The 22,284-nt window shown below is 27.1% G+C and overlaps 1 protein-coding gene and 2 long non-coding RNA genes across 3 annotated transcripts; 2 read left to right on the top strand and 1 right to left on the bottom strand.

Annotated features, from left to right (window-relative positions):
• Positions 1-927: 927 nt before the first annotated feature.
• LOC136087267 (uncharacterized) lies at positions 928-3,784 on the top strand. Its single transcript, XM_065809723.1, has 3 exons — positions 928-1,034; positions 1,142-1,562; positions 1,643-3,784. The coding sequence occupies exons 2-3, from the start codon at positions 1,440-1,442 to the stop codon at positions 1,925-1,927; spliced, it is 408 nt and encodes a 135-aa protein (XP_065665795.1). The 5' UTR covers positions 928-1,034; positions 1,142-1,439; the 3' UTR covers positions 1,928-3,784.
• A 5,887-nt stretch (positions 3,785-9,671) lies between these two features.
• LOC136086668 (uncharacterized) lies at positions 9,672-14,971 on the bottom strand. The gene is made up of 3 exons (XR_010641504.1): positions 14,830-14,971; positions 12,924-13,095; positions 9,672-12,217 (listed from the first exon to the last, which is right to left on the bottom strand). It is a non-coding gene; the product is annotated as an uncharacterized LOC136086668 (long non-coding RNA).
• Positions 14,972-20,033: 5,062 nt separating this feature from the next.
• Positions 20,034-20,519, top strand: LOC136086669 (uncharacterized). Its single transcript, XR_010641505.1, has 3 exons — positions 20,034-20,081; positions 20,219-20,297; positions 20,386-20,519. It is a non-coding gene; the product is annotated as an uncharacterized LOC136086669 (long non-coding RNA).
• Positions 20,520-22,284: the final 1,765 nt, after the last annotated feature.

Below are 22,284 nucleotides of genomic sequence, written 5' to 3'. Positions count from 1 at the left end.
CATTTTAGGGACCCATTACAAAAAGAATTTGTAAACTAAATTTTGTATAATTTAAAAGAAATTTAAAATAACAAAACAGTTGAAAATATTTACAATTATATTTTATATATAGTATTTAATCTAATTGATAATTTTTTATTTTGCTCTAGAACTTTAGAAAAGTATTCTTGTTTTTGACAATGTTTTGCGGCTGAGTGTAAATTAGAATTTTCTAAATTAAATAACTTCTTCCTGCTTATACAAGATTTTTATGATCCAAGTTTTCTAGACAGGCTACAGTCAGTTTACTAAACAGTGTGAAGGCTTTATTCGAAATTTAAACCTAAGCAGATTTGGAATATATTTGGCAATTGATCACTTTGATTCTTGTTTGTAAACCAGAATAGACTCCAGGCATACTACTGGCATTGTCGTATGACAGTCTATATATATATATATATATATATATATATATATATATATATATATATATATATATATATATATATATATATATATATATATATATATATATATATATTAGGGGGAGTCAAAAAAAGTAAATTTTAAAAACAAAATAACCATACCCCTAAATTTGGGGCAAATATATAAAAAATGAGCCTCAAAAAGTTTGAGCACTGTCGGATAACTTTTGACCCCCCTCTCAAACCATTAATTTAGGGAACAAATGAACGAAAAGGAGTCATATTCGGACCTCTTGAGGAAGGGGTTAAACATTTTTTTTTTTTAATTTTTTTTTTTAAAAGGACTATATTTTAGTTTAAAACTGTTTGGTTTTTTTATTACCCCTCAAAAATTTATGTTTCTTGGTATTAAAAATCAGGAAAATTGGTAATTTTTTGCATTATTTTCTGTAACGTCTATTGTTGTATATTTATATATTGGTACAACTTCTGAAAATTAAAAAATTTTACATTTTTCTAATAATTTCAGATTAGTACATAAAATAAACATATTAGAAATGAGTGCAACTCAACTAAGGTCAATGAAAAAGGAAATTTTTATTATAAAAGAGGCAAAACCAGCTATATCAGGTAGAAACATTTTTGCTAATACTGGAATTAGTAATGAATCTTTTTTGGAACTACTAATGATACCTTTTTCGAATGGTTCATTGACAGTTTAAAATTTTTTTATTTAGATATACATCTTTCAACGGGCTTGGACATTCTTCAACACCTAATATATGACCAGCAATGTCGATCTGCATCAATATCAAATATAATTGCTTGTCCCCTAAAAAATATTTTTCAAGATGCTCAGATAGTTGCTGTGAATATATTTTGTCTAAAATCAAGAGATTCTGGATTAAAGCTGGATTTAGTTAAAAAAACTTTTTAATTTGCACAAGTCTTTTTCCAACTTGAAAAAAAATGAAAAACGTAGAACTAGTGGCGATTTGGTTGAACAAAACAAGTTTGAGATTGAAATAAAAAAACATGATCAGTAAAGATAAAAAAAGATCCCTAAAATACAAGATTGAAGACCTAAAATTTCTTGAAGTGCAGGAAGGTCAAAGAAAGTTTGTCATTGGTTCAGAAGATATTAAGAATAGAATAAAGGTATTCAATGCTTTTAGTTTATTCTCTTTTTCACTAATTCTAAAATTAAAAACTAATACTAAAACATTTCTATAAATTAGGCAAAAGAAAGTATCAGAAAGAAAAATTGTTCACAGCCTATAAATTTGGGAGATGATGTACCCAAGGTTGAACTTATAGACACAGATCTAAGCGAGGATTTTTCAATTCAATCTAATTTTAATCCAGGTGATTGGTATGATATAGAAGTTTCTGAAAACCCTGACAAAGTAATTGCAAAAATTCCAAAAGATATTTTTGCTGGTAATGTTTCTCTTACTGCCACAGCCTGTGATATATCGCCTAATGTTTTACAGAAGGCAACAAATGCAATTTTATATCCATAAGATGTTGACCTTGAAGAAGTAAAAAGCAGTCAGTCTACCGCATATAAAAAAATGAAAAAAGAAAATGAAAACATATAAACCATTACAAAACAAGATCTTAAAGTAGCCATTGATGCATCTCCATACCCATGTATAGTTCATTTCGACGGCAAGACATTGTTTGAACTAAACAAAAGAAAAATATTAAAGAGGGATAGAATGGCTGTTTTAGTTAACATTAATGAAGATTCTTATCTACTTAGAGTACCTCCGCTTGCGTCATCCACCGGTGAAGATCAATTTTTTGGTATAACAGATTTAATTAAAGAATATAAACTAACATCAAAAACTAGAGGAATATGCTTCGATAAAACATCATCCAATACTTAGACGAATAAAGGGTCCGTTTTAAGAATATCTAAAGAACTGGATAAACATCTCCTCCAAATAGCCTGTAGACATCATGTGAACGAACTAAGAATGCTTCACTTTTGGAAATTAATGACCGATGATAAAACAAATGAACCTGATAATAATCATTTCAAAAAATTTTAAAAATATTATTGCAAAACCTAATTTTAATTATAATCCAATACAACTCTTACGGTTTGATTGGAATAACGTTAAAAGCAATTTTTTAAAAAAGGCAGCTGAGAATTCATTAACATTTTGCAGAGCTTACATTGATAAACCAGGTAATGAAAGAGATGATAAAATTAAGCTTGCAGAATTAGTTGTCACTTACTTATCCCCTGTTACATATAAAGTACGAAAAACAGTTGTTTATGATACGAAAAACAGCTGTTCATCATACAAGATTTTTAGGAAAATTAATTTATTATCTAAAATTTCAGCTTCTATCCAAGCAACTTACATTTGTTCTAGAAAATGATAAACTAAAAACTGAAATTAGCCTTTTTACAGAATTTATTATTTGCTTTTATCCAAAATGGTATTTACAATCTGAGAATGTCATCAAAGCATCTTTTCTTGATATTACAGCCATACATCAAATGAATATGTACAAGAATGTATGTACAAACCCAACTGCTGTTGATGCTGTATTGGAATCTCAGTATAAGCATTGGTGGTATTTGGACTCAACCATGATACCTCTAGCTTTGCTAGATAATGGTTTAACATTAAAGGAGAAGACAAAAATTGCATCAGCAATTCTGTCATATCACATGTTTAGCTCTGACTATTAGAAGCCTGAGAACATAGTAAAACAAGATATCAAGAAAATTACAAAATGAATATAAATATTGGAATAAAACCACCATCCCTGTCTGTCTTAGTTAATGACTTATCTTACCTGATTTTTTACATGATTGGTCTTGATAAGCAATTTGTTAAAGACTGGCTCTCACATCCACCAAACTATTGGCATACCCATTCATGCTTTAAAAGTTTTCAAAAATATGCTGAAACTTTAATATTTGTAAATGACCATTCAGAACGGTCTATAACGGGTGATGCGGAAGTTATCGGACAAATCCTAATTTCATTATTTGAGCATAATAATTAGTTTTTGTGGTTTTATGCGTAAGCATAAACGTTCTATAAAATATAAACTTTATTATTTGAAACACAATTATTTAAAATGAGGTTAAATGCTGCTGAACGAGAATCTTTTCGAAAGCGACTAAAAATGTTATTTGTAAATAAACCAAATATATAAAAAAAAAATCGTAAATCATTTTGAAAAGGAAGGATTAGCTCAAAGTACAATATATGATAACCTAAAAAGACTTGAAACTGTTCAATCGTTTTCTGATAGAAAGCACCCTGGTCGTCCGACATCCTGGACTAGAGAAAAGAAAGCCGAATTAAGGTGGTTATCAGGTAAAAAAATAGCGATTTTTGTGAAAAAAAGTGTTTTTTGGTTTATTAGCCAACTTTGTGTAAAATTTAATTGGCTTTTCAACCATATATAACATGATATAGGTTTATTAATAAAAAAAATGTAAAAAATTGTTTTAGTTGGTAAGAGTAAAAAAACTTTACTTAGCAACCTCATAGCAACCAATTTTTTTTTATAGATATATTATCCTTAGAACTAGATTTAAATAATTATTTATTTTCTTGGGTCTGTATAATTAACTAAACTTTTGAACTAGAGTTATAAAGCAAAGTAGTATGTTTTGATGTTATTTTTTAAGCAGAGAGGAAAAAGTTTGAAGTTGTTAAAAAAGATTTTATTATGGCAAAGAATAAAAGTTTTAAACTTAGCAAAGTTAAACGAGTTTTTCTTTGAAAAAGTGCCCAAAAAACATTTTTGTTACAAAAAAGGTACTAGATATGGGTGTTGCTTCAGCTGTAATAAATTACAATGATGGTTTAAGAGGTTTCACAAGAATTTTTAAACATTTGCAGCTTGCCCCTGGAAGTTTTATGATCCAAGGATCGTGGAAGAAGGACGTATCAAGAGTAAAGAACACGATTAAAAATTCAACTCCTAAACAAAAAATGACTAGAAGGAAAAGGAGATGTATCAGGAAAGGCTATATTGATAAGGAAAAAGAAAAAGAGGGAGTTGACTCTTATATTTCAGGGAATTTTTAATTAATAAATTGTTTTTAAACTTTGAAGCTTGATTTCTCAATTGTATTTTTTTGCCTGATTGCGAAGAGCAAATCATTCATATCTTTTTAACCAGATATGCAATTGAGTTCAAATTTTCAGGGTTGTTTCTTTATAGATAGAACTACAATAGCTTACTAGAACTAATCTTAAACTTGTTTCCATTTGAATATATTAATATTTTACCTGGGGTTTTTGTATCAATAATTTTGTTTAATATTGAAAAAGCTGCCATTTTAAAAATAATTAATATTTTTAGTTTTTCTAGTAAACTTTTGTTTATTACACTATAATCTAGCAGTGTTGTAATTTTTAGCTTATAATGTCATAAAGAAGCTGAGAAAATGTTGTTTCCTTTTTCATTGATTTTTTTGCATTTAATGCTAATTCAGCAAAAAAAAAAAAAAAAAAAAAAAATTTTAAGCGATTTTAATTATATTAATAAGTATGTTTCTTTTAAACTAATTTTGGTACATGATTAAGTTGGCAATCAAAAAATATTTTTTTTACCTGATAACCACCTTAACGAGACTTGTCAACAATCGAAAAGGGGTCAGTCAGAGAAAAATAGGTATTAAAATCGGTGTAAATCAATCGACAGTTGGTCGTTAGTTAAAAAAAATGAATATTAAATATAGAAAATGTGAAAAGACTCTAAATTGCAGATGATGGTGTTTTTTCATATAAAAAATAAAATATTTTTATTAAAAGATAAATGCTTTATTTTAAAAAAATATAATAGTAGTTTGTTTTTTTATTTATAAATAAGTTATTGACGTTTTTATTTTGTCCGATAACTTCCGCATCACCCGTTAGGTATGATGGTGCAGTATATTCAAAGATATTCTAATGAAACTGAAAGACAAAATAGATATCTCACTGTAGACAAAGTTCGATCTGAATTCAGATCACCAGGACAAAAATCAAGTAAAATTTCAAAAAATAAGTTAAATGGTGGGCTTGGTGTGATGCATAGATAAACATTATTAATATTAGTCGAATGTGTTTTTATCTTTTATAATACTTCGAATATATATTTATCTTTTTGTTTATTCTTTTCAATAAAAATAAATAGCAGTTTTTTCAATGTATATAAGTGGTTGCCCCTCGTCTATGTTTCGGAATAGAATAGAGGGGTTCTAGAATAGAATAATAGAGAATAGATGTATATATATATATATATATATACATATATATATATATATATATATATATATATATATATATATATATATATATATATATATAAAATGTAAAAAAAAAAAAATAAATCGTAGTATATTTAAGTTTTAGTATTTATATACTTAAAAAAAAGAATTATTAGCGGAAAAAAGAACATAAATAAAATAAAGTAATACACCATGGATAAATTATCAAACGAGGAACAAATTATTTCAATAAAGCTTGTACGAGATATATTCAACGAAATGTTGATTAAGCAACAAAGTGAAATTCTAAAACTAATAAGCGGAAATCTGAAGTTAACAAACGATAAAATTGATGGTCTGTTAAAAGAAATAAACAAACAAACAAAAGATTTGTGTGCAACACTCCAAAAAGAAAACATATTAATTAAAGAGGAACAAAAAAATTACGTTAAAAGATTAAACAAAAATGAAATTGTGCAAAAAGATATAGAAGAAAGTCTGAACTTTACACAAGACATGCAAGAAAAAAAAAATCTCGAATTAGAAATATTATATCAAAATCAGAGAGCAGAGATACGGAAGATAATAAACTAAGGCAGCTTGAGGATAGACAAAGAAGGAATAATCTTCGAATAGAGGGTTTATCGGAAAATGAAAATGAAAATTGGGATGACACCGAACGGAAGGTATTAAATATTTTTGAAAAAAGACTTAATTTAATTGTAATTGAACGAGCACACAGCTTAGGAATTGTAATTGTATTTGTAATTGAATTGTCATTGAACGAGCACACAGGTCAGGAAAAATTGAAGCAGGTAGACTAAGATCAATAGTAATGAAACTGTTAAATTACAAAGATAAAGTAAAAGTTTTAAAAAGTACGAGTAAACTAAAAAGATCGAGAATATATATCAATGAGGATTATTCATCGGAAACTGCATCTATCAGGAAAAAACTATTCGAGTAAATGAAGATACATATGAAAAATGGTATGTTTTCGGTTGTAATTTACGATAAATTAATAATAAAAGAATTCAGGAAATTACCTTCTAAACTTTAATTATTTTATTTTATACTTTAAATATTTTGTTAGTATAACCTTTCTTGTTATTATGGAAGGTATGAATTTTCGTGAATTAAGCTTTAGGGCATACCAAACAAATAAAAATATACATTTAGAAAATCATTCAGATCCAGACGTTAATTTTTTTAACACTGATGAAATAGTTAGCAACATATGTCCTTCTTATTATAATTCCGATATTTCTAATCTTTCTGCTGATATAGATATTAATGAGTTCTCTTTTTTACACCTAAATATTAGGAACCTTCTAAAAAATTTTGATAAATTTAAAGATTTTTTATATAGTGTTAAAATTAATTTTAAAATTATTTGTCTCACAGAGACCTGGTGTCGAGATAAACAAGTTGAAAAAGATTCAAATTTTCGACTACAAAACTATAAAATTATTCATTAAGTCAGAAATACTGAGACAATAGGTGGAGGAGTATTTATTTTTATCCACAACTCTTTAAATTTTCAACCGCTAACCGAACTTAGTGCAATTAGTAATGATTGCGAATCATTAACGATCGAAGTTATAAATAAAATCACTAAAAACATCATTGTACATGTTGTGCACAGACCGCCATCTGGCAAAAACAAATTTTTTGAAAAACACTTTAAAAAATTTAATCAAAAACAAAATTTTGTATGACGAACGTGTCTTTTTTGTTGGGGATTTTAATTATAATGCACTTGATTACGACACAAATAAAAATGTAAAATATTTTATGAACATCATATTTCAAAACGGGTTCATTCCAACAATAAATAAACCAACACGAATTTTCTAGGAATAGCACAACCTCAATTGATCAAATAATAATTAATAAATATACAAAAAATAAAATAAAAACTGGAATAATAATATCTGATTTATCGGATCATTTCCCAATATTTATAATCGCGCATAAAGTTGTCGAACACACCCCTTAAAAAAAAAAAAATTATTACAAATCGAATATATGACATTTCTATGGAATTTTCTAATAATTCTCTATTTTCTGAAAACTGGGATGAAGTTCTACAAATTCAAACCACAGATACTGCTTATAACAGTTTCCTTCGAATATTCAAAAAACACATGATAAAGCTTTCTCGGTGGTAACAAAAATTATTAAAACTAAAACATTTATAAACCCTTGGATTACACCAGGAATAATAAAATCATCAAAAAAAACAAAAAACGATTGTATGAAGCGTTTCTGAAAAAAAGAACTTATGAAAATGAATTAAGATATAAAAAATATATAGGTCACTTTGAATCAATTATAAAGCTTTCAATTAAGTTATACTATTCGAATAAAATAATAAAATTTAAAGGCGATACTCAAAAAACGTGGAAAGTCATCAAAGAAGTAATTGAAAAAAACACTTAAGCTAAATGGTCTTCCAAAAAACTAAACTATCATCATCAAGATATTACAAAAGAAACTATAATTGCTAAAACATTTAATGAGGTGTTTGTCAATGCAGGTTTAAATTTAGCATCAAAATTAAAAAACAGTGAGTTTGGCAAGGAGAAATACTTGACTGCTAGCAATTCAATTATGGAAAATGCTGAGTTAACTGAAAAAGAATTAATAAATCCTGTGAGCTCATTAAAATTAAACAAAGCACAAGGATTTGATAATGTTAGTAGTAATGTTGTAATTAAATATATTTTCTATATTAAAAAAGTTTTTTTGCATATATTTAATCTTTCGTTTAAACAAGGAGTCTTTCCAAAAAAACTTAAAATTGCAAGGATAATAACAGTTTTTAAGTCTGGAGATGAAACTAATATTTCTAACGATAGACCTATTTCCATTCTTCCATGCTTCTCGAAAATACTAGAACGCATTATGTATAACAAATTATACTCATTTTTAGAAAAAAATATTATTCTTTATAACAAACAATTTGACTTTAAAACAGGGCACTCTACTGATCATGCAATTCTTCATCTCATTCAGATTATTTTTCAAGGTTTTGATAAAAGCAAGTTCACTTTAGGTGTTTTCATAGATCTTAGTAAGGCCTTCGACACTGTTGATCATAGTATTTAATTAAAAAATTAGAAAACTACGAAATCAAAAATAAACATAGATTGGTTTAAAAGCTACTTATCTAATATAAAACAACATATTTCATTCGGGAATGAAAAAACTAACAATATGTCAATTACTTGCGGCGTTGCTCAAGGATCTATATTAAGACCACTTTTATTTTTAATCTATATTAATGATTTAAGCAAAGCTTCTAATATTCTAGACTCTATTTTATTTGCTGACACAAATTTATTTTATTTTCACAGTGATATAACAACATTATTTAAAACGGTTAACATTGAACTTCTAAAACTAACCGAATGGTTAAATATGAATAAACAATTAATTTAACTAAAATTAATTATACTATTTTTCATCGCCTCCATAAAAAAGATAAAATCCTACTTGCACTTCCAAAACTTATTATTGGAGAATACCCAGTAAACATTGAACAGTTGGTAAATAGTTGGCCCGATCCTAATAACCAACTATTAGCTACAGTTGGGCCAACAGTCGGCTATTTAGTTGGTACCGTGAAAAAAACGAAACGCTTTTACCAACACTTAGCCAACTGTTTTATAAACTGTTGGTACCATTAACGGCCCAATAGTGATAAAACAGATGGCTAACAGTTGGTACCATTACTGGCCCAACAATATTACAACTTAACGTGATGGTGAAAAATGAGTTGCATATTTGAAATCAAAATGAGAAATGCTATACAAAAAACAAATCGGCACCAGAAAAAAACTTTTCTTTGTTGACCTGTGTAATAATCATACAGTAATAATCATTGTAATAATAACAGTAGTAATAAAAATAACAACTACAATTATAATAATAACAGTAGAAATTTACAACAGTAACAATAATAAAAAACTAGCACTAAGCAACCCTTAATACGGGTTATGAGTAATTAAATCATTAATAACAAAAACACATTAATAACTTGACATATTATCTAAAAAATTAAATACAAATTTATCTATAAATAATATTTTAACTTTGACTCTCTATCAGCAATATCATTGCTTATAGTTAACGACATAAAGACCGCATTAACATCAGTTAAGTTCTTTTTAAAATCATAACACAGGTACCAGATAATGGAAGTCAAGTAAAGCCTGCAAAAACCTAAAAAAAGAAATGAAAAAAAAAATTACAATTTTTAATTTAAAAAGTATTATTTGCGTTTTATTGTCAGTAGAATTAGGATAATAATATAACAGAAAAAATAAAGAATAAGAAAATAGCTAAAACAGCCTAGGTCTATCAACACAAAACACAGCAACAATATTGCATAGCATAAAATATTTGTAAGCACACATTACTGTGTCTGCAGAGTAATTAAAAAAGAAAAGATTATAAAAAGGCTAGACAACACAATGTAGTTACACTAGCAAATAACACCACAACTTAATAAGAGATTTTTTTAACTAAAATACTTGAACTAAAAAGATTTTATTTATTACAATATTTGAACAATCAAGGTAAAATTATTGTTAAACATTTTGAACAATTATACCATAAAATAGAAAGCAATAAAATAATAAAATAATTATTATAAATGGTCATTATCAATTGTGGTATTAAGAAATACGTAAGACCTCAGTAATTAAAAAAGTTTTATTAATTCTCTTTCTCATCTAAAAGAGAGGGACAGAAAGAAAGTGTTTCCAAAGCAGCATGTTAAAAAAAGTAAAAAAACATGCAATAAATAGTAGTAACTGGTTTTATTATGTTACCAATTTCCAACATTCCTTAATTAAGCTCCAGGTACTCTCTAACTGTTGACTAATAATTAATAGAGTAAATTTCACATCATATTAAATTTACAAAATTAAAACCATGTTTCAACAGTAAGCAAACTAATCAAGTGATGACAAAGGCAACTAAAAAAAAAAAAGAACATAATTATGTTTGAAAATGTAAAAAAATTCTAAATCATTTAAATTCAAAACTGTTATTAATTGTTACTATAAATAGTAAAATTCATACTTTGCTTTGTTCTAAATTTTCTAAAGTAAAATCAAATTAACAGACATTAACACTGCTTGACACTTAATTCTGGTAAGTAAGTTTTCTGCTCGCTGAGCAGCATTTCTTACATTTCAACAACGATTAATTTCATCTTGCCAAGATCTTTCTTTTTCACTTGATAACAACTATTTTCAAGTTGCCTATTAATATTTACATTAATAACTTATTTGAGCCTAATATTATCCACTTCAATTTCACTATTATCATTAACATATTGCCAGTAATATTACTATTGTTACAGCTGAATAATAAAAAAATGTAAAAGAATCTTGCAAATTGTGATCTTTTCTAATCGAAGACTACATTTAAACTTAAGATCTATTGAAATCCATATCTTTTTATGTTTATATATATAAGTCGTTTATCAAAAATATTAAACAATATTTATTTACATCAATTATTTTTAATTTAACAAAGAATCTAGACTGCAATGCACAAAATTATTTAAGTAAGTGATCAACGAATTACTGTCTGTAATTTGTTGATCACTTTTGTATCAACAAATTACAGTCAGTTTTCTATGTTAAATACATAAATATATATCTAATATAAAATAAATCCAATATAAAATAAATAAAAAAATAGTAAACACACTCAAATCAGTACCAGTTACACTGTGCGAAGTGACTAAAAAACACTTCAGTTCTTTCCAATTGCATTAAAAAATAGCTTTCAGCTTTTTCCAATTGCACTAAAATATAAAACAAAAATTGCTTAGCTAAGTTACCTAGTTCTTAAGAATCTGAAAACAAATAAGTAAAAAACCAAGAACAAACAAAAATTTGTTTATTAAAACTACTATATTTAAACAAATTAAATTAAACAAAGAACAACATCAATTCTCCTTAAAAGCTAAGAAAAAATTTTCAGCTCAAAATTTGCTTGCAGACCTTGCTTGTAAAACCAATGAATAAGAATAAGAAGCACATTTAGAAAAGCCTAGAAACTACTTAAAATTGACATATGCAACATTAAAGTTTAGACGTTAACTGGACTAATTATTAGTAGATGTTTTAAAAAAATTCATACAAACTAACAATACTTTGTTCTTCTATATCGCATAAATTCATCATATGATAAATATGAAATGGAAAAATGTAACAAATAAGTAAACATAAAGATAAATATCATATATGAATCGAAAATCAATTTTTATTAAAAGGCCTATATATGCGGGATTTTACCATATATGCTTGATGTAAAGGCCCATACGAAAAAAAAAATATATATATATATAAATAATAACTGACCTTATTATATTAAATCATTAATACAAACCAACAAGTTGAGATAATACTATTTGTAATTAATAATATTGTTTGTAATACTTCAAAATAAAAAATGATAACAACACGATGAAGCGACCACATTTTTGTTTTGATTTTCTTAAAACACAACTTTACCGCAAGCAAATACGATTAGTATTTTATTGTTTGAAGAACATAGCCTAATACAAAATTAAAAATGCTTTATATATATATATATATATATATATATATATATATATATATATATATATGTATATATATATATATATATATATATATATATATATATATATATATATATATATATATGTATATGTATATGTATATGTATATATATATATATATATATATATATATATATATATATATATATATATATATATATATAAATATATACATATATATATATATATATATATATATATATATATATATATATATATATATATATATATATATATATATATATTCAATATAGATGTATGTATATGTATATATATACATATATACATATACATACAGAAATACTCACGTAAACATTTTACATATACATTTTAGCTGTATTTTAACTCTTATTAATAGTTAAAATTGAGCTAAAATGTCTACTACAAATACAACATAATAAAATTGTAAAATTAAATTAAAAACTCTAACAAATGTCAAAATTTTATATCTGAATGTGTAACTAATGGATAAAAGTAAAATATTTGTACTTATCAGCAAAACGGTTATATTAAAAGGTGAAGAAAAGTTTGAGTTTAAAAGTTTAATATAAAAGGTAAAAAAGCATTTAAAAGAAAAAAAATTGATAAATTGCTTCAAATTAAACAAACGCAACTAAACATATTCATAAAATATAATTATAAATACTTTGATAAAACTTACAGGAAACTTTTACGATTCAAAAACACGCAGTATACAGTCGGTTAATGGTTAGCACAGAATACCAACAGTTAGCCAACTATAGCGAATACTGGCCCGTCAGTTGGACCAACTAAAGCGTGTTTACTGGGTACATTGTAAAAAGAGAATATTCAATGAAATTTTTGGTGTAATTCTAAATGAAAACATAAATTGGAAAGACCACATAAACATGTTTGAAAATAAAATTTCTAAAAATATCGGACTTCTCTATAAAGAAAAACCATACTTAAATCAATCATGTTTGAAATACATATATTACGCATTTATTCAATCCTATCTAAATTATGCAAACATTGCCTGGTGCAGCACCAATAAGACAAAGACAAAAAAGCTATATAGCAAATAAAAACATGTAATTAGAATATTATCAAATTCACGCCGCTTCTCACATTCTGGACCATTGTTCAACAGTCAAGAAATATCAAACTTGTACCAAGTAAATGTATATAATCTGCTAATTTTTATGTATTAAACTAATAATAATACAATACCAAATATCTTCAAACCATTATTTAATAAAATTCAACACAAATGCATGACTAAATATTCAAGTAACAACTTTGTACAACCCAAAACTATATATGAGTCAACCAAGTTCTCAATAACTATTAGAGGACCTAATGTATGGAATAAGATAATTAGTAATGATATTAAAACACTTACAACTCTTAAACAGTTTAAACAAAAGCTAAAACTATTACTTTTAAATAATGAAAAAACAGAGAATTTTCTTTTAATCCATCTAAATTTTCGCTTTTAGAGAAACAGTCCCACTGGGGTAAAGTGGGACAAGCGTTAGTAGAAGTGTGACAAATAAATTTAAAGCAATATTTTAACACAAGTTATTAAATAGAAAAATCTTAAAATCACCTAATCGACATAAAAATGTTCAAGAGCTTTCACATATCAAAATAATCAAATGGCGACGGGAAGAAGCGTAAATATTTCTTTTTTCTGTCTTACTTTACCCCAATGTAAACACTTTTTTATAGTACATTTCAAAATCAGGGCTTCTAGCGCACGCAAGAAAACAAAGCAATTTCTGTTAAATAGAGGGGAAGATATTTAATTGTTTACATTATATAACAGTATCTAGGCAACAATGCAAAAGGCTTTTGCAAACAGCTTTTGAAAACCTGTTTTAAACCATTTTATTGAGCAGCTTTATATAAAAGTGTATCAACATTAGATGGTGTAGAGTTGTTTAAAAAAATTTTTCAAAAGTGGCCAACAGTTTTACACCAAAAACATAAACTTATTGATAAACGTTATTAGATGCATTTTAGTGTTTAACGTTTTATTATGGCATGATTATTACCATATAAATTAGGCAAATGTCTTATTACTAATAAGACATTTGCCCATTATATATTGCATGCAATATAGTACAATGTTAATAAACACTTCTTCAGCTAGGTGTACATGCAAATTGCGTTTTAGAGGTAGTTTGCACGTAGCTAAAATAGTGTTCAATTAGCTCAAATTGAATTTCTTATTTTATTCTTCTTATTTTTTCAAATCGAATAAATTATTTAATCTTTATGACTAAAGTAAGTAAAAAGTTAAATAAAAAATGCCTGTTTTTTTTTATATACACATTATTATATAATGCGTATAAAAAAATACTACCTATAAAACTCAATTACCCTTAGTTAAAAAGTGTCTATTAACATTGTACTATATTGTTTATTAATATTGTACTCTATTGTATCAGGTTGAACAATAAACCTTTAGGAGTATTAGATGTAAATAATGATTATTTACATCAAGCATTCCTAAAAGTATAGTTGTTAAACTTGATACAACACTATCATAATATATATTATGATGTAATATATTATTTAGCTACTAGGGAAATACTACCTACCGGTTTTTGCATCCATTTAAAACAAACATGACATCCATTTAAAGCAATGACGTTCATTTAAAACATCGTGACAATCAATTAAACAATCGTGATTTTCAAATTAAAACAATTAATGCATGCGCAATCTCAACATTCTATATTATTCAAAAAAATAAAGTTTTATCTATATATTTACTGGTTTTTGCATCCATTTAAAACAACCATGAGATTCATTTAATCTCATGGTTGTTTTAAATGGATGCAAATAATTTTTTTAATTAATTTTCACATAGTGAAAATTAATTTAAAAAATCGCAATTTTCGATAAAAAAACATTTAACGCATGCGTAATCTCAACATTCTGTGTTATTAAAAAAAAAAAAGGTTTCATTTACATATTTATTTATTTAAATTTATTTTTTTATTAATATTATATTAACTTATTTTAATTTCATGGAGTTTATTTTACATTTAAATGGGTGTCAAGTTTGGTTTAAATGGAGGCAAAACTTGGTACATATTTTTTATACACATACTGTATTGGCAAAACAACCATGACGTTCAATTAAAACAGGCATGATGATCATTAAAACAACAATGATTTCCTATTAAGACGTTTAGCGCATGTGCATATTAGATTTTCATTAAAACATGCAGCGAAATTCTGTTTGCCAAAATTCTCAAAAATTTGTTATGAGATTGGTCGTTGATCAAAGAAAAATTCAATCTGAAACTCATGCCACGAAATTCCGTTTCCCAAAACAAGCGAGATCTTGTTGTAAATCTAGTCGTTTATCAAGGAAAAACACAATCTGAAGCTTCATCGTTAACAAGAGTTTCTCGAAACACAATACTTTAAATTTAAGAAGGTACAATCGAATTCAACACTTCCTGTTTCTAAAGGTGGTGCTCGTCACGAAATTTATAATGAAGAGATTAGAAAAAGAATTGAAGAGCTTATAAATGATAATATAACGACAACTATAATTGAAATAAAATATGTTTTAAATGTAAATGTATTGATAACAACTGTCTGGAGATGGGTGACCAATTTTGGATCTTGGATACACTTATAAAATTACTCGACCAATTTATGAAAGAAGAGAGACAATGATGTAACAAATCTTCGAATTGAATATATAAGGTGGAATACTTCAGTCTCACCTATTCATCGCTATCAAAATATTGTTTTTATCGATGAAAGTCCATTGTATTTACACATGTTTTGCATTCATTCATGGGCAAGAAGAGGAGTAACACCAAACCCGATCATTCGCCCTAGGCAGCGTAACGTTTCGATGATATTGGCCGTCAATGGTTTAAATATTATTCTCTGCAAAGCTGTCAGTGTGTCACTCAACACAGTTTTGTTTCAAGAATATATTGATGAAGTTGTATGAGTTTTGGGGACAGGGGAAGAATTCACTCTGGTGATGGATAATGTCAGAACATTCAAATAAAATGTTTGCCACCATATTCGCTATTCTTAAATCCGTGTGATGAGATTTTTTTATCTTAAGAATAACGTGCGAAGAAATTACAAGAATGCGTGAGGCATGCTTATCTATTCCAAATGTTAACTTATTGTACTATTACACACACTGCGAAAGCTTATTCGAAGCGTGTCTTAGGTCAGATGACATATCTCGATAATAATTGGAAAATAATCATTATATTTTAAAAAATTGAATAAGATAAATAAAAATATATATTAAAATAAAAACTTTTTTTTTAGTAATATAGAATGTTGAGATTGCGCATGCGTTAAATGTTTTAATTGAAAATCACGATTGTTTTAATTGATTGTCACGATGTTTTAAATGAATGTCATGTTTGTTTTAAATGGATGCAAAAACCGGTATACATTAAATTTTACATATAAAGGAACATGTAATTTATTTTAAGACAAATTTTAAAAGATTTTTAATGCATTTCTATTTTAAAAATAAAAAGAAATAAAAATGAAAACACTTGCTTATACCTAGATGGATAAAACACCTATAAAATGCTCTAAAACCAATCAAAAACTGTATAATAAATTTCTTAAATAAAGCCAACTAATCAACTTATCTAACACCGTCAAATGACAAAACGTTGTATGATTTTGACTTGACATTAAAAGAATATGAAACGGCTATTTTTTTCTATAAAAAAACAACAAACCATCAGGATTTAACGATATACCCAGTAATATACTTATTTCAAATAAAAAAAGCATTAGTAGACCGTAGTCTAGCTTTTCGTTGGACCAAGAAATATTTCCTGATGTACTAAAACTCGCAAAAGTAATTCCAAAGTTCATTTTCAAAGGTAATCGAAAGTGTAATTTATAATAGTATCTTTGACCATTTAACAAAAAACTATTTTTTTTATCAAAAACAATTTGGATTTCAGAAAAATCATTAAATTAAACACGCTATTGAATTAGTTGATCAAATAAATAATGGCTTTAATGAAAACAAATTTACCTTAGGTATATTTATTAGGGTGGGTCATATTTCTTTAATTTATTGTTATTACTACAAAAAGTTGCTATAATATGAAAATAAAAAGAAAACGATGAAAACTCGAGCTTCCTTCAACATCTTAGGGGGGCAAATTTTGTTCAAACTTTTTAAATAGGGCTTTTCTACGTAGTTCAAATTCACTAAAAATTCAAATGAAATATTTCAAATTTTGTTTAATAAACTATAACCTAATTTGACGTTCCCCTATTTCTAATTTCATTTTTCACTTACTTTATTACTCACTGTTCTATTGTTTAAGTTGTCACGTAAAGAAGCGTGTTAAAACTCACTCATTTTTTTATGGTTACTTTTAAGGGTTATTTACTGACTATTGTAATTAAAGAATTGTCATGGGAGTTTTAATTTGTTTATTTATAAAATTTTATGTAATAAAAATGATTGAATCAATAACTATCAGATAGTTATTTTTTAATATATAAACGCGATAATCAGGGCCGTTCCGAACAGAGGTGCAGGGGTGTCCCACCCTCCCCAAAGCTGTCATATAAGCATTTCAGTTGGCACATTTAGCATTTGAGTTGGTACATTTAGCATTTGAGTTTGCAAGTTTTGAAATATAGTTGGCAAGTTTCAAATATTCCGAACATTTTTCTTATTATTATTTTTTTTTTTGGTGTCACTAGTTGGCAAAAAATACATACGAACCCCCCCCCCCCTCTTCCCTCTCTATGAGAGACTTATTCGGGACTGTCCTGGTGATAATGCAACACTAGTGTGAGTGTTCTGAATGCATATTGCAATATTAATATTGAAATATGCATACTTTAAATATGTTTTGATTGTTAATATTAAAGTTTAACACATTGTAGAATTGTTTGAATGTTTGTGTATTGATTTGTTGGCACTTTTTATTTACGTTCACAAAAGAACATGGCTTTTTTAGATTTATTTTTTGCAAATGTGGACTACGAATAATTTTTTATTCTTATTCTTTTTAGATTACATAATGAACTTGAAGAAAAAGTTTATCATAACTAGAAGTGACACAGAACACTCAGTATTTATCCAACCCTGTAAATTTTCAGAAAGTCAACTGCCGACATAAGCAGAAGTCATTTTCATTGACATTTGTCCTTGTAAATGTATTAATCGTGGTATCAGGGACCGGTTAAACTGCCATTGTTCCACCAGAGTTCCTTTTAAGAAATGGGAGTTTTGGCTGAATCTAAAGAGTAATCATAAAATGTAGATTGGCCAGATTGACCAAGAAAAAACAGAACGACACCAAAAGCCGAAAGTTCGTAAAGAATGGGAAACTCAATTTGGAAAAAAGAATGCAGAAACATGCTAAGCTTCGTCATTTACAATAATTCTTTCCTGGGAGAGCAATAAAAAAAAGAGTTGTTGTGAAGATTTTGAGGGATATGACGAAGTTACTAATTCAGAAAACAGCTAATATAGTGGACATGATTCTAAATATCGCAATGTATTTCAGTACAAAGAACTCTGTCAAATAATAGAACAAACAGGAGTTAGTAACCGAGATGCATGCAAAATCATTAACGCTTGCTTAAAAGATATATCATTCGATTCACTACAATACATATTAGATCCAGAAAAATTTAGTAGGCGTAGAAAACTGTGGCGACAAAAATATTTCAAAGAACATGCAGAATTGGCCACAAAAATCATTGGCATCGGTTTTGATAGCCGTATAGACAAAACCCTAAGTTTAGTGGAACAAGGCGATGGTAAAGCTAACAGGGTCACTTCCATCAAAGAAAATCATTACGTTATCTGTACATATTCCAACATCGCCTTGTTGGAATATGTACAGATACCTTGTGAAAAATGGTATCATTCTTTTACTTGATTTTGAGTGCGAGCTAGCTAAATCTGGCCAGAACAATTATTCTTCATTTTTATAATGTTCATCAATAAAGGGTATTAACCGCTAGCGGAGACATCCGATGTATGCTTGTTTGTTGATTGCCTGGCCACTTTCAAAAAACATTGGTTTTGAAGTCCCTTTGGCCGATATAATCAAAGAGACTAGCACCTTTTCATCGTACTTCTTCTTTCTTTTGAATTTGACGTCGCTAGTTGTAGATGACACGTCGCTAGAATGGAAGCCACTGTTGCCAGCCAATGTTGTATTCGCATATGTGAAATATAATTCGTCATCCAAGACAAAATCATAATTCCTAAAATTGTAATATATATGCCGACACAAAGGTTTGATTCGAGCTAGCTGTCTTTTACTTTGATGTGGAATCTTTTTCTAATATTATCTAATATTCGTCTTGTTTTTAAGAATTTTAGATATATACGATTGGTCACAATTGAATTTTCGAGCTACTTGACGTTGTGAAACACCGTGATGATTAAATGCTTTTTTCAATTGGTCTATTTGTTTTTTGTCCATTTTTTTCGCCTTTGGACCACTTCCTTTTTTTCGTTAATAGCCTAAATTGTTGTCTACACGTTCTAGAGCACGATATATGGTCGCTTTTGATGCTCCTTCATTTAAAAACTGTTTTACTGTGAAGATTTTTGGTTTTTCCAGATGCGAATTTCTAAATTGGCAAGTGCGTTTTCTTAGGTCTTCTTTAAAATTATAATATAATTTTAATAGAGTTTTGAATGCCCTATAAATATACTAATTTATTTCAATTGCATGATTATGAATAACATACATAAATTGATTTAAATTTTGTCTCATTTTTTAGTCATCAGGTGTTATTTCACGTTTATTTCAATTACCGTGATTTATGGGAAAATACCAGAGTTTAAAGCAAAAATAAGGTAAATTCCAACAAATTTACATTTCCTGTGAAATTATTTTTTTCAATTTTACTTTACATATTTAACTATAACTATCGTAATTACAGCACTTAATGCTATTTAATGCTATTATTTTAACTTTAATTTTTATGTTGCAGGGTCTGCAACCCTATATAAGCGGATAAATGAATGGTTTCATCTTCAACCTGCACCACTGAAAGTCTTGTTGACACATGGGTGAGATATTTGTAGAAGCTTTAGAAAAATGTATTGATCATTGGAGTATTAGAAAAGATCAAGGTATGTTGATTGTTTTAAACAATAGGGTTAAAGTCATCAGAAGTTTACAGGAAAAGCACGCAGCTATAAAATCTGAAGAGTCTAAATCTGATGAGTCTGAACATAAGTTGATCCCTTCCAGAATATATTCCATATCGTCGAATACCATGTATGGCACAAACATTCAGTTTCTTATAAAACCAATTTACGAACAATATAGTGCAACTATCTCAGAAATGAGACAGGTTGTATCAAAATTTAGAAAATCAAGTGTGGGAATTGAGAAACTCGTTGACAAGTGTGGTAAGTTATTTATTACTGACTGCTCTAGAAAATGGAGCAGTACATATTAGATGATCAATCGGCTGTTAAAAACAAAGATACTGGTGAATAAAATTCTAATAGAAACAGGTTTACATTTTTATTTATGTTATAAGTGCATACAAAAAATTTTTTGGAATTTAAAATTCACAAAGTTCTAGCCTTATTTATGCAAATTTTTGCTTATTTATGCCTTATTTAAACTAAAAAAAAAGTAGTAGTAAATTAAAAGTAGTAATTAGTTTAGTCGTATCATAGAAAAATAATAAAAATTATATCCTGACTTTAAAATCACGTGACAAAAAACATAGGAAAAAAATTTAAAACGATGAAAATTATCCATTTCTATAATTATTATTAGCAAACTTTAATTTCTGATGGTTTACTTAAATTTAGAAACTGACAAATTCAAAGCAAGTTAATGGGTTTAGCATCAAAACATTTCCTCCTTTTTAGAATACTTCGTAGTACAAACAGATATGTTTAATCACTATCCATCTGCTGCATGCTTGTTAAATACAACCTTACCTGTCTTTATTCTTACTCCGGAACTTACTGGGCACCTTGCTCAATACAGCAAAGATGTATATAACAAGTTTTTGTGGAAATGAGTCGGAATTACAAGCAACTGCCGAGTCAAATAGATCTAAATGTGAATATGCAGCCATAAAGCACCTTAAACTTTTGTCAAATAAAATCCTTTTATATAAAGAAAATAGTAATAACCAAGACAGTTTCTCTGTTGCCGATAAATTTCTCGGATATTTGGCAGACTTTGTGATTAAAATTCAGACATATTTTCTTTCAGTTTTAAAAAAGTCTTATCTCATTTCGTTTGAATTGTTGATGACTGTTTTAAACTTATTGTTTTCTTATTTACATTATATTATATTATACTAAAAAACTGTTTTAATAATTTTGTCTTAAAACATTTATAATGACAATAAATAAGTTAATATCCTAATATAAAATTGCTAAAAAATTTGACAGAAGTAAAATTTTAACTGAATTAGGAACTGAAATAAGAAGTAAATTTATTGAAATCATAAGAATTGAATTGAAACTGATTTCAAGAGAACTGATTTTAAATTATATGAAAGAAAATATATGCCTGAACTTTTTTCTATTTTAACTCGTTTTTCATTGTATTTACGTAAATACATAAAAAAACGAGCAAAAAATACAAAAATATTCAGGTAGTCTTTTATGTAGTTTAAAGAAAGACCTCTTGAAATAAATTTCAATTCTTATGATTTCAACAATTTTATTTCATATTTCGGTTGCTAATTCAGTTTATATTTTACATATTAATTGAAAGCTAATATGTAAAATATTAATTCAACAATTCAACAATTCAAACGAAATGAGAGGCTTTTTTAAAACTGAAAGAAAATATGTCTGAATTTTAATCACAAACGGCTGAAAGTGCCGAGTTGTTACTCAAGGAAATAAATGCTCTCAACGTATTCGAACTAAATATATACCATAATTTGTTATTTATGTTTAAACTTCAAAATGAAATGATTTTAAAATATTTTTTTAAAAGTTTCACTCGAATTAATCATAAATATAAAACAAGACACTCAATGAGTAATTACTACATCCCACTAAACAAAAAATCTGA

The sequence above is a fragment of the Hydra vulgaris genome, chromosome 11 (assembly GCF_038396675.1).
Source record: "Hydra vulgaris chromosome 11, alternate assembly HydraT2T_AEP".
NCBI classification, from domain to species: Eukaryota; Metazoa; Cnidaria; class Hydrozoa; order Anthoathecata; family Hydridae; genus Hydra; species Hydra vulgaris.
This window is presented reverse-complemented; position numbering and strand designations above follow the sequence as displayed.